At 35.0% G+C, this 12,408-nt stretch overlaps 1 protein-coding gene and 1 pseudogene across 3 annotated transcripts in view; one reads left to right on the forward strand and one right to left on the reverse strand.

Annotated features, from left to right (window-relative positions):
* The window catches only part of TNPO1 (transportin 1), an 84,925-nt gene that overhangs the window by 39,456 nt on the left and 33,061 nt on the right, over positions 1–12,408 (forward strand). For all 3 annotated transcript variants that reach the window (XM_039870177.1, XM_039870178.1, XM_039870179.1), the window contains exons 5-7: positions 5,335–5,441; positions 7,419–7,552; positions 11,123–11,204. In XM_039870177.1, coding sequence (XP_039726111.1) covers positions 5,335–5,441; positions 7,419–7,552; positions 11,123–11,204 — 323 coding nt within the window. The remainder of the gene's footprint in view (positions 1–5,334; positions 5,442–7,418; positions 7,553–11,122; positions 11,205–12,408) is intronic.
* Positions 3,029–3,147, reverse strand: LOC120608404 (uncharacterized; annotated as a pseudogene).

Here is a 12,408-nt window from a genome sequence, read left to right on the forward strand (position 1 = left end):
AATTTTTACGATTTTCTCCCGTTTTTTATATTTGCATTGTTTACACATAATTACAGCAAGTCCTCAAATAATGTCATTTCATTCAACATTGTTTCATCATAACATTGATGAGAGCTGTAGGAACCTAACTTGTCAATTACTCTATGGTAAAATTGGTTTTGTTACATGTCATTTCTGTTAAAGTCTCAGAACCTATCAACAGCATTACAGACTTATTGTACAGCAAGTTTTTAGTTTTTTCAGAGTGTTTGACTTATTTTCAGTAAAGCGACTTTGTATCATCTTATGTAATACTGGGTTAAAATGCTTAATTATAATAACTGGTATAAGCACAACTAACGGTTGGTAAGTACATGTATTACCTGGTGGAAGCAGAAATAGGAAGGTGTGCTCTAAAGTAGCCTGGTAATGGGCAGCATTCAGTATGCCATGGGACTTAAGCAGCTCAATTTTACAGAGATCTGGAAATTGTCTGTTAATCTGTCAAGTTGGTTAAATGAAAGTCGGTTAACCTTCAAAAAGAGACAATCGTTTTCATTAAAAGTTACTTACTTTTGTATATTTTGTGTCATGGTGGGTTTGAAAAGTACCCATTTCATCTCTTACTTAAAAAGCAGAGACTCTGTGATTACCTTCCAGATATTCACATATTAAACATTGCCATTATTAACGGTGATTTTAAATAGAATAGGTACAGGGCATTTGTAATTTGAGCAAAGGGACTCCCTAGGTTATTCTTGTGGACCTTCATATACTCCTAATGCTCTACCAAGTTTTGACACTGGTAAAAAGAATGTGTGTGCCTACCTTTTTAAAATGTTTTAATCTTAACAGTACATATTGGGAATCTTGCCAAGGAGGTAAAATTGGAAGGACCATATTTCACTGACTGTGGTAATCAAACCATTATATGAATTTAAAATTGTTTCTCCTGTTAAAGAATATGTGGTTGGTTTGTAATTTTAATATTTCACTAAACATCCTTTTATGTGTGTTTATAAACTTCTGGGGCATTTTCCATAGAATTCATATAAGTGTTACTGGGTCAAAGTGTAAAATATTTAAAATTTTAATATGTATGCCGAGGACACCAGTGTTCACTCTCATCTTTATTCTGTACACAGAATAATATAATTTTTTACTTTTTGCAACTATGTTGGACATTAGAAGATTTTTCAGGAATGGATGAGATTCTCTTGGGCCAGATAAATTTGAATGTCAGTCTATCAACATTTTTTAATGCTTTCCTAGCAAAAATAATGTCACCAATTAGTATACCATGTCGTTTGTTTAGTTTTTATTATTGCTTGTTTGAAGACATGCTTGGTTTCTTTTAGGCAAATCCAGAGCTTTCTCTTTCCCTCAATTCTTCCATATTTTAACTTTGGAAAGGAATAATTGACAAGAAGGAACAGGTCTGTTAGTATTGCTGCTTTCTTATCGTACTAGAAGTCTGTTTACTATAAGGTTATATATTTAAAGTGCTATCAATACATTGACCTTCACCATATAATTTAATTTTTTTAGTGAAGAGTAAATGTTGGCCAACAACTTTTTACCTTTTTTAGCTCTTTACCATTGGGAGCAACCTTCTCAATCTAACAAAAAATTCAAAGAAAATTTATTCACACAATCAGTGGAATTTGCTATTTAGTAATAATCATTGAGCAGTTACTATATGCCAAGCACACATTTTGTGTGCATTCTCAAAATAACTAAGAAAGCACTTTTTTTTTCATTTTTGCAGATTAGTATTTTGAAGCTTAGAAAACATACTTTGCCTATCAGCATTTGTACTCTTAATTATGATACTAAAAGGCCTATAATCACCAAGCATATTATGTTACTAATATTAAATTTACTAAGGCCAAGAAAAATATTAACACAAAACTTTTGTGTTCTTACTGCATTTGTATTAACACAAAACTTTGTGTTACAAATTTGTCTTATTTGCATAATCCATTAACTATCTCAACTAAGCTGCACAACACAGTTGAAATAATCCAGTCAAAGTGGTACCATCAGTCAACATATGCCACTCAACCTCCAAGATCACCTTGCCAGTGATTCACCTTTGATCCAGTAAGTGAGAAACTGTAGGATTGTGGCCTGTCCACTCTAGAGGGATTGTTGAAAACAGTGAACATATAAGATTGTTCTCCATTTGTGGCTTATCTACTTTCTCCCTACTGTGGTCCATGGCTGTGATCCCAGGTTAAGTCAGAGAGCTGTTCTTAGCTGCTTCTTTTTTATTTTCTAAGTTTATTTATTTTAATTAGTTTCAGGTATACAGTACATTGGTTAGACATCTATATAGTTCATAAAACGATCCCCCAATTGCTCCCTCCCTCCCTGACCCTCTACCTAGCCAACATATTAATGCTAATTGCATTCCCTATGCTGTGCTTCCCATCCCTGTGACCATTCATCAGCTACTAATTTGTACTTTAACCATTCACCCAATTCTCCCAGCCCCACCCTCACCCCCCGTCCATTATCAAATCGTCCACTATATTTGTGAGTCTGTTTTTGATTAGTTTGTTCTTTTTATTCCTTAGATTCTGCATATAAATGAACTCACATAGTGTTTATCTTTCTCCATCTGACTTAAATACCTTCTAGGTCCATCAAAGCAATATCTTTTTCTATCCCCTTCATTTTAGTCTATGTGTGTCTTTTAATCTGAAGTCAGGCTCTTATAGGCAACATGTAGGGGTCTTGTTTTTATTTCCATTCATCTACTCTATCTTTTAGTTGGAGCACTTAATTCTTTTCCATTTGAGGTACTTGTTGATAGGAATGTAGTCGTTACCATTCTTTATTCCTGTTTTTGATACATGTTTTTTCTTCTTAAAGAAATCCCTCCAACATTTCCTGTAATACTGGCTTGGTGCTGATAAATTCCTTTAGCTTCTTTTTGTCTGAGAAGCTCTTTATCTGTTTTTCAACTCTAAATCATAGCTTTGCTGAATAAATTATTCTTGGTTGTAGATCCTGGGTCTTCATCCTGTCGAATATTTTCTTTTTAAGCCTGCAGTACCTGGGATTCCCAGGTGGTCTTCCATCCAAATACTAACAAGGCCCGACCTTACTTAGCTTCTGAGACCAAACGGGATCGGGCGTGTTCAGGGTGGCATGGACATAGACCTGTCGAATATTTTTTGACAAGCCCTTCTGTCCTGCATAGTTTCTTTTTAGAAATCAGCTGCCAGTCTTATGAGTGTTCCCTTACAAGTAACTCTGTTTTTCTCTTGCTGCTTTTAATATTCTTTCTTTGTATTTAATCTTTCTTTGTATTTAACCTTTGGCATTTTAATTATGATGTGTCTTGGTGTGGACCTCTTTGGATCCCTGAGTTTGGGAATTCTCTGCGCTGCTTGAGATTTTATGTCCATTTCCTTCACCAGGTTAGGGAAGTTTTCCATCATTATTTCTTCAAACAGCTGTTCAACATCTTGATTTCCTTCAGTTACACTAATCAAATGGATATTTGGACCCTTAATAGTGTGTCATATGCTCCTTAAATTATTTTTAAAGTCTTGGCATCTCATCTCTTGCCATTCTGATTGGTGTTCTTGGCTTTCCTGTCTTCTAGATTAGATAGATCCTTTTCTTTGTTTATTCCTTTTAATATACTTCTCATCTCAGATAATGTATTATGCACTTCAGACTGGTTCCCTTTTATAATTTCCATTTTCATTTTTTTATCTCTTTGTTGAAGTTCTCACTGAAGTTCTCTACACTTCCCAAAAGTTCAGTGAGCATTTTTATAACCAGTGTTTTGAACTCTCTATCTGTTAAGTTACTTGACTGCATTATATCTGGATCTCTGTTCTGTTCTCATTTGGTTTCTGTGTCTTTGGTTTGTCTTCCCATTTTGGCTGCCTTTCTGTGTCTGTTTCTGTGTACTAAGCAAAGCTCCTAAGTCTCCCGGTCTTATTAGTGTGGATTTGTGAAGTAGGAGTCCAGTGGCACAGTCCTGAGAGGGGTTCAGCTGCAGGCCAAATTTAGCCCAAGCCTCTGCCCCTCCAAGACCACTTGTTAAGATTCAGCAAGCAATCCATAGACGCTGTGCTTATAATTGCCTGAAAAAGCCGCACCAGAAACCGAAGCCAGCTCCCTCCAGTGTGAGTCTAGGTGCTGCTCATCAAGGAGCACTTGACTGTCTGAGGATATGCTTGGGTGGGGCCGTGAGTTGGGGGAGGCGGGATTTCAGGGAATCTTCTGGGCGGAGTGACCTCTGTTATCCAGTTTGAGGACTTCAGGGCTATGGTGGCGCTGTGTCTGGCGCTGTGTCTGGCGCAGTGGTGCCGGGGAGGGCTCAACAGGGGAACAGTGGAGATACAGCAGGCACTTCTGTACCCTGCGAGTCTCGCCTCGGCCCTCACTCTTAACAGTGTCTCCTTGTAAGTCCCTGGTGCTCAGAGTAAATATCCGTCACTGTGAAAATCCGCTCGCGGATGCAGCCCTTTTAAGAGGCTGCTGCCACTGCCACAGCCTCGGTCTCAGCAGCTCGGGACCAGGCAGCCCCTCTTCCTGGCCCCGTCCTCCCTTCTGCCATTGCAGGATGATTTCTTGGATTTCTACCTAGTTGTATGGCTTGTTCCTCTAGATCCCAGGCGATTTTTCCTTGCTGCTGCTCCTTGTGTCAGTCACAACTTTGATTTGGTTGCCAGATGGATGAATAGAGCCTCTATCATCTACACCATTTTTTTTTTTCTCCTTAGGGAAGTTTTCTTATCTTAGATAAATCACGTCCTCTACTAAAAAAAGTAAAGTTATCTTTCCTCCAACTCCATTCCCGCATCTCTTAGTCAGCTGGAGTCTGCAGCTCCTCCTCAGCCTCCTTGGGTCCATGGAGCAGCTGGCAAAAGGCGACCCTGTTCTTAGCTTCTTGATATGTTTTTGTTTGAACCTAATAGAGTCCTCATCACTCAGTGGTAAATGCTGCCAACATTTCGGTATATTTTCTTTTTACTCTTTTATATGTAATTTCTATAAAATAGGAGTAATTCTAATCAGTAGAACTATTCTTGGTATTGTTGGAAAAGAGCAAGTTGAAGCCTATACAGATATTTATTAAAAATAAAGAAGAGGGTAAAGTGTAGGAAAACAAGATTAGAAACAGCTGATTGATGCTATGGTTTTTCCACAGATGTTCTATAGTGATATGGGGGTCCTTGATGAATGTTAACTATTTACATGGTTTGGAAGTCTTAGGCTGATTTGGGATGTGTGTGTGTTGGGGGAGTGGGGAGTTGTGCATGGTTGTTCACACAGCAATATCTAACATAATACTGTCAGATTTCCTAAAAGTGTGTGTTTTCTTTTAAGGTATTTTGATTACAACCATAGCCTCCAAAGGAGAATTACAGAATTGGCCTGATCTCTTACCAAAACTGTGTGGCCTATTGGATTCTGAAGATTACAACACTTGTGAGGTAAAAGCATTTGCTTTGTATGTAATTTTTTTGTGTTATTATTGTCATATTGTGAATTAGTAACCTTTGAAAAAAAGTTTTTTCTGAAACATAACTGCAAAACTTAAAAGCCTAAAGTTACCTTTTGTTTACATTAATGATTATTTATCTTACTATTTTCTACAAAGACTTAAGATATAAAACCTCTCTACTATATTTCCTACATGGAAACATCTTATGTTTTTGTATTTTAAAAGTTTCCTTGGGGGAAGTGGTTCCATAGTGTAGCAATTAGTATGTCTGCTTTACACACAGAAGGTCCTAGGTTCACGCCCCAGTGGAGCCACAGACCATGATCTACGGCCATGCCTTCCTGAACAAGCCCGATGTCTGATCTTGGAAGCTAAGTAGGGTCAGGCCTGGTTAGTACTTCGATGGGAGACTACCTAGGAAGACCAGGTGCTGTAGGCATTAAAAAAAAAAGTTTCCTTGGATGTGTATATATGTAATAAACAAAGCTATTGTCAAGCTTAATCAATTGATGTGTGGTAATTTTCAAAGATAGACTTAAATTTACCAAATTCACAGGCTATGAGTACTTTTTCAGCTTCTCTAAATTCTTTTTGTGCCTCTTACAGTATGACATGTTTAAAGTGTGTCTAGTCTGGTTTTAGTCATACGTTAATTGAAATAGCTCTCTGTTTGCCACTGATCAAATCAGTAGCAGCCTTTCTATTTGAAGAGGAGAGAGGGAGTCTGGATTTCTTTTCCTACAATTTCTCACTGTTACTGAGTACTTTAAAGTATCTCAATAGCAGGCTTCTAGTTGGATAGAAATCTGTTTTAAATGGAAACCATTTTAGGTATTTTCACCTAAGGCAGTCGCTCCTCTCCCTGTCATAAAAGAGCAAAGCTGAGAGGCAGGACAGACACAGGAATAACCTTACAGAAAGGAATCAGGTGGTCTTTTAACTTGACAGTTTGTTGCCAGATCTGACTTGGGGAAGCAGATGGACTAAGGAGAAAGGAGAGTTAGCAAAGAAGTCTTTAGAAAAGTCTCTAAAAGGAAAAAGACATTTGTGTTCTCCTATATACATTGTCCAATAGTGCTTTGGAAATACACTGATAAGATTATAGAAAAACTAAAATAATATTTAGCCATCAGGTTGATTAAAATTTAAATAATGCTTTGTTAAAATAGTAATAACATAAAAGGAGACAAAATTTTAAGCAAATACTTTCCAAAAATAAAAAATTTAAACTGCAACAATCTAAAAATTGCTGAGAAACTACTACCTAAGTCACATTTTAAAGAAACAGTATTCTTAAATTAACTGTGCTATGGAGAATAAGCACCATGGTGCCACTGATGGAGTTATAAACAGTGAGGTAAGGAAGTGGTTAAGGTAACTAAATAGGTTATATATTGTTTATAAGAGCTCTAGTGTTGCCCTTTTGGTGTAGAAATAGCTATAGGAAAAGAGTTGCCAATTTCAATTATTTGTCCTTTTTTTTAACAATTTTGTCACCAATACCCAATGAATAGTTTATTATGTATAAAATAAGTTTTAATGATAATTAAGACCTCTTCTCATGCTTCAAGAAGAGAGATGATACAATGGTTAAATACGTTTATATGTAAATATATACTTTTACATTCAATTTTAACAAACCAGTACTCTTTAAAAGAGAAAAACTAGCGTTGGCTTAAAATTGGCAAGAATATTTCAGGGGAAGTTAGGTTTTTGAATTAGATATTTTAATCTCTGCCAACCAAGTATTTTTTAATTATAAGTTATTTAATGCAAAAAAATATTATATTTAAACTGAGATTTTTTGAATAACCAGCGGTATAATTATCTGAAAATTCATGATTAAATTTATAGATTTTACGTGGGCTGAGAACATAAATCCACACAAATTAGTCAATATTTCTCAATTTGCTTTTAATATGACTTCATTTTTAATTAATTCTAATAATTTAAATGTCTTTTACAGGGAGCATTTGGTGCCCTTCAGAAGATATGTGAAGATTCCGCTGAGATTTTAGATAGTGATGTTTTAGATCGTCCTCTCAACATCATGATTCCCAAATTTTTACAGTTCTTCAAGCACAGTAGCCCAAAAATAAGGTATCTGTATAGCCAATATTAATGTATAAACTCTGATAGAAGCCTGATCACTTTCTTCTTTTTGCATTACCTAACATTTTTGTGACTATAGCAAAAATAGTACGTCTTCCACAAAGGTAAATTTTGGTAATTGAAATTTATTCCTTTAATAACAAAGCCCAGGAAATGTTGGCCTTTTCTGATAAAAATGTTCATCGGATATGCTGGTTCTCTATTTTCTACATGATTAATTGCATTTGTAATGGTTAACAGACATGCTTTTAAGGTCCTTTGTGAAAGGCAGAAAATCATTGGGTTTGTTTTTTGTTTGCTTTTGTTTTTTAAATTTATGAATCTTGCCAAGTAGAAGTACCTTCATTTGCACCTGTGTAATAAAAAATTATTTCAGTATGACATCTAAATTCTAGTTTAAGGGGTTTACATCTAATAAAAACATTTTAAGTCTGAAGGTGGAAGGATTTTTGAGTACTCTAAAATCACATAGTAGGCCTGGTTAGCTGGTCCTGAAGTTAACTTGGGCTGCTTTATTTCTTCTATATCCATATTTCCTTGAACAGTGCCTAGCATATAGTTTTAAACATAATGATAACATAAATATCATATTTAGAATATTATCTTTTGAATAGTTTTGTTATCGGTTCTATCAAATTACAATTATTGTGCCGTCTTTATTACACTGAAGTGAGACTATAATTTCACCAGAAGTTCCCCAGCTTGCTGTAATTTTTTTGTCCTCTCCAATTTTATATATATATTTTTCTAACATGAACTTTGCTTATTATTTCTTTGGAAAAGTCATTGCCTTTTTTCTTTTGCTTGTCAGTTGCTTTGATTTTTTTTTTTTTTTTTACAGTTGCCAGTACGTCATGCTTTTATATAAAATAAACTTTACTATTTAAAGTAGAAATTATGCAGTTCCTAGAGGCTTCAGGAATATCCAGCTGCATGAACTTTATAGGCTTAAACTATTAATTAGTTCAGATGCTATTTGGGGCTTACTTCAAGATTCCAAGCTGTATTCCAAAGGATTATGCTTTCAACGTTATAACCAAAGGGTAATCAGAATCTTTTTCTTGCTTAGAAAAGGAATTCTCTATTTAGTTCTTATTCTTTTACCTTTATTTAATTTTAGTCACTTTTCATCTTACGTGGTACTTAGTACAGTGTTAAACTCACAGTGGAAACTTATAGATGTTTATTTGTGGTAGTATCGGGCAAATAAACATTTTCAAAATAAAATTTTTTCTTCCTGGCATAAGTAACTAGATAGAGGAATTCATGTTCCCAGGAAGTCTTCCCCCTTTTAACATTGCAACTAAGGTGATGAAAGAAAGTGTGGTGATTTGCATACTTTTTAGAAATTTACTTTTTTGTGATCAATTCTCAGCAGTTAACAAAAATTTAAAAAACATTCCTGGTGATTGATACACCATTACTGGATATAAAAATTTCTTTTATAATTTTAAGACATTTTTGTAGATGATCATGTGTTTAAAACTTAATTAGATGGAGTTCACCAATACAGAAATGTTTCCATTCAGTGAATGTTTCTTACTACCCATTTGAGATTCTGTTTTACACACTGTTAAAATATTTCTTAACACCTTATTAATACATTTTAACTGGTATTTACTATGAAATTGTTTTTTTCTCTCAAAATAAGTGTTGGACTTTGAGAATGTAGAATGAGGCAAAGAAATAGTTTTATCTATCACATGACTAAGCAATTTAAAAATCAGCAGTTTTATTTTTCAGTCACACAGATTGGGTTATGATTCCTAACTCATGATACTGTCATCATTTCCCACTTCCATTTAGTCTTCAGTTACTTATTATTATTTTCAATAAGTACTTAAATCCACCACCCAAAATAAAAGTTAAGACCTCGACAGCAAGCAGCCTATATCTAATCCCAGCATTAAATTCGGTTTTTTTTGTTTTGCACTTAAAAATAATTTATTGCATCTATGTGTAAAATGTATATATACAATTTGTTTAACTTTATAAAAAAGTATTTTACTAAATTTAATCTTTGGTGGCGTCTTAAATTTAATATTATGTTGCTAAGATACATCCATATTGTGTCACTATGGCTCAGTTTGTTTTGACTACTGTATAGTATTCCTTTGTATGACAGTTACACAGTTCATGTATCTTGTACACACAAATACACACACACCCCCGATGGCTTTTGAGTGGCTTCTAGGTTTTTGCTATTGTGGGCGGTGCTGCTGAAAACATTTGTATACTAGTGTCCTGTCTATATGCAAGAGTTTCTCTTAGGAAGGTAAATAAACTCTTGGGAAGGAATTTCTGGGACACAGGGCATATGAATGAATAACTCAAGGAAATAACAAACTGTTCTCCAGAAGAGCGGCATTAATTTATATTCCTTATTAACAAAATGAAAGTTTCTTTGGGTACACATTCAGCTTTTAATTTTTGCTAATCAGATAGATATAAAATGTTATTTCAAATATATGGTCTTGGCAGTTTGTCATTAATCATGTTGAACATCTTGTCATGTTGGCTATATGTGGTAAGAATAAGGGGCTAGACAGTAATTCAGGAATTTTTGTGCAGAAGATTCTCTGTAAAGAAACCAGTCATGCAGAGACCCTGAAGAAAGTAAAGTAGCAGTCTTTGAAATATCAAGGCAAAGAACATTTAAGATGGGGAACAGCAAGTACGAAGGCCCTGGAGTAGGGAACAATCCTTTGAGTTATAGAAGAAAAAATGTCATGTAGCATGATAGAAAATGAAGTTAGAGAGATAGAGAGTAGCCACTTTATAGTGTAATGTCTAGGCTAATAGTCAGCAAACTGACTTACAGGGGCCAAATCCAGCCATAGCCATGACCCATGAGCTAAGGATAACTTTATATTTTAAAAGGTTCGAAGGTGTGTGTCAGGGCGGGGGCGGGGAGGAATGAAGGTCTTAAGTGGCCCACAAAGCTTAAAAATATTTAAAAAGTAGATTGTTTTATTGGAGCAGGCTGAACAAGGATTTAATTTGATCTTATTAATGTGTGTCAAACAAGTTTTAGTGGAGTTTGGCACAGCGGAAGTCAGAAAGCCAGTTAGAGCCTATTGGAGTCATCCTTGCTGGGAGGGAGATCATGATTTGGAATAGGGAAGTAGTGGAGGGTAGTAAGTGATTTGATTATGGGTATATTTTTAAAGGTAGTGCCGTTGAGAATTGCTGTGGAATTGAATTGGGTATGTCAGAACACATAGTCTATAGACTATACCCATTTTTAGTTTCAAAAGGACTACAAACCAGTTTTTAAATTTGTAGGTATATAAGTTCCCATATGCCCCCACCGTTTAGAGGTATCCACTAACATAGGAGCAATAACATTGTTGTGCAACCTGCATCTTACACTTACTATATTATTCATGTTCTTTCTATGTTAATGCAGAGAAATTTGACTCATTCTTTTTATGAGTGTGTGTGTGTACACACACTATAATATTTTTATGGAGAAATGTTTAAGTTCTTAACCAGTCTTCTGTAAATAGAAAAAGGATAAACAGTGAGCATATATTGAATTTTGAATTTTGTTTCTAGATCTCATGCTGTTGCATGTGTCAATCAGTTCATCATCAGTAGGACTCAAGCTCTGATGCTGCATATTGATTCTTTTATTGAGGTAAGATTTATTCCTCCCCACCCTCCTATTTGTGAGAATGTTAGAAAAATGTTAGTTGAGGAAGAAGGGTTCCAGTCAGATGGCGGGTAGATGAAGGAAAAAAAAAAAGTTAATGGCACGTAGTTTTATAACTGTAAACTTTTCCTCTGTTACTAGTTTTTCCACTTGTATCATGATACAAACATTGATTATGGGGTGTGTGTGTGTGTGTGTGTGTGTGTGTGTGTGTGTGTGTGTTTAATATCTTCACTATAAAAATCTCTACTTTGGTATACTGTTCAGTCGCACTTGGAAGTTAAATCTCCCAGCTCATTTGCAATATTTGAAATATGAAACATTGCTGAGGTTGAAAACACTTAAATTGATACGGAATCTAAAGGCACATACTAAAGGACAGTACAGTATACCTATATGTTCTGTGACTTTTAAGTGAAACAAAGTATAAGGAAACCAGTTTTACTGTAGGCTAACTGACATAAACAAGAGTTAAGTTCCTACCGCAGCTCATCAACGTTATAATGAAATGACATTCAAGGACCTGCTGTACTTCTGTTTTTCTGTTGGTTCCCATTATAAAATTATATGTGTCAGGGAAAACATTGGCCTTTAAATCTCAAACAAGCATTTCTAAAAACACTTAACATTCGATAAAAGCAGAAAGACAAGCATAATTTAAGTGCTTCACTTTTATTTTTGCCAAATGAAATTAATTAAATAGTCCCTTTTTTTTCCTGCTGTTCTTTAAAAAATCCTTTAGAGGCCATACTTCTGGTCTTTCTATTGGAAAATTATAAATAAAAGAAAATCATGTTATGTGTGTTTTTTTGTTTTTTTGTTTTCCCACTCATTTACTGAGTACCTACTATGAATCAGGCACTGTGCTTGGTGCTAGGGGTGCCTAAATAACTTTTATACCTCAGGTGTTTTCAGTCTAGTTTGGAATAGAGGATAATAGATAATATTAGAGGTCTGGAGTAAGTCTGCCTGGGTTCAAATCCCAGGTCCAGAGCCTAATAGCTATATTAATCTTGGGCGCCTTCATGAACTGATATTTTCAGTTTCATCATCTGTAAAATAAGACCTACCTTGTTGGATTGTTATAATAAACTGGAACAATGTCTGCCACAGAGTAAGCACTGTACATATTAACTACAACTATTACTTTTTAGAAGTTGTCATTATAATAATAGTTCCTCTTAGTGTT

The sequence above is a fragment of the Pteropus medius genome, unplaced genomic scaffold (genome assembly GCF_902729225.1).
Source record: "Pteropus medius unplaced genomic scaffold, Ma_sr-lr_union100, whole genome shotgun sequence".
Classification (NCBI taxonomy): Eukaryota; Metazoa; Chordata; class Mammalia; order Chiroptera; family Pteropodidae; genus Pteropus; species Pteropus medius.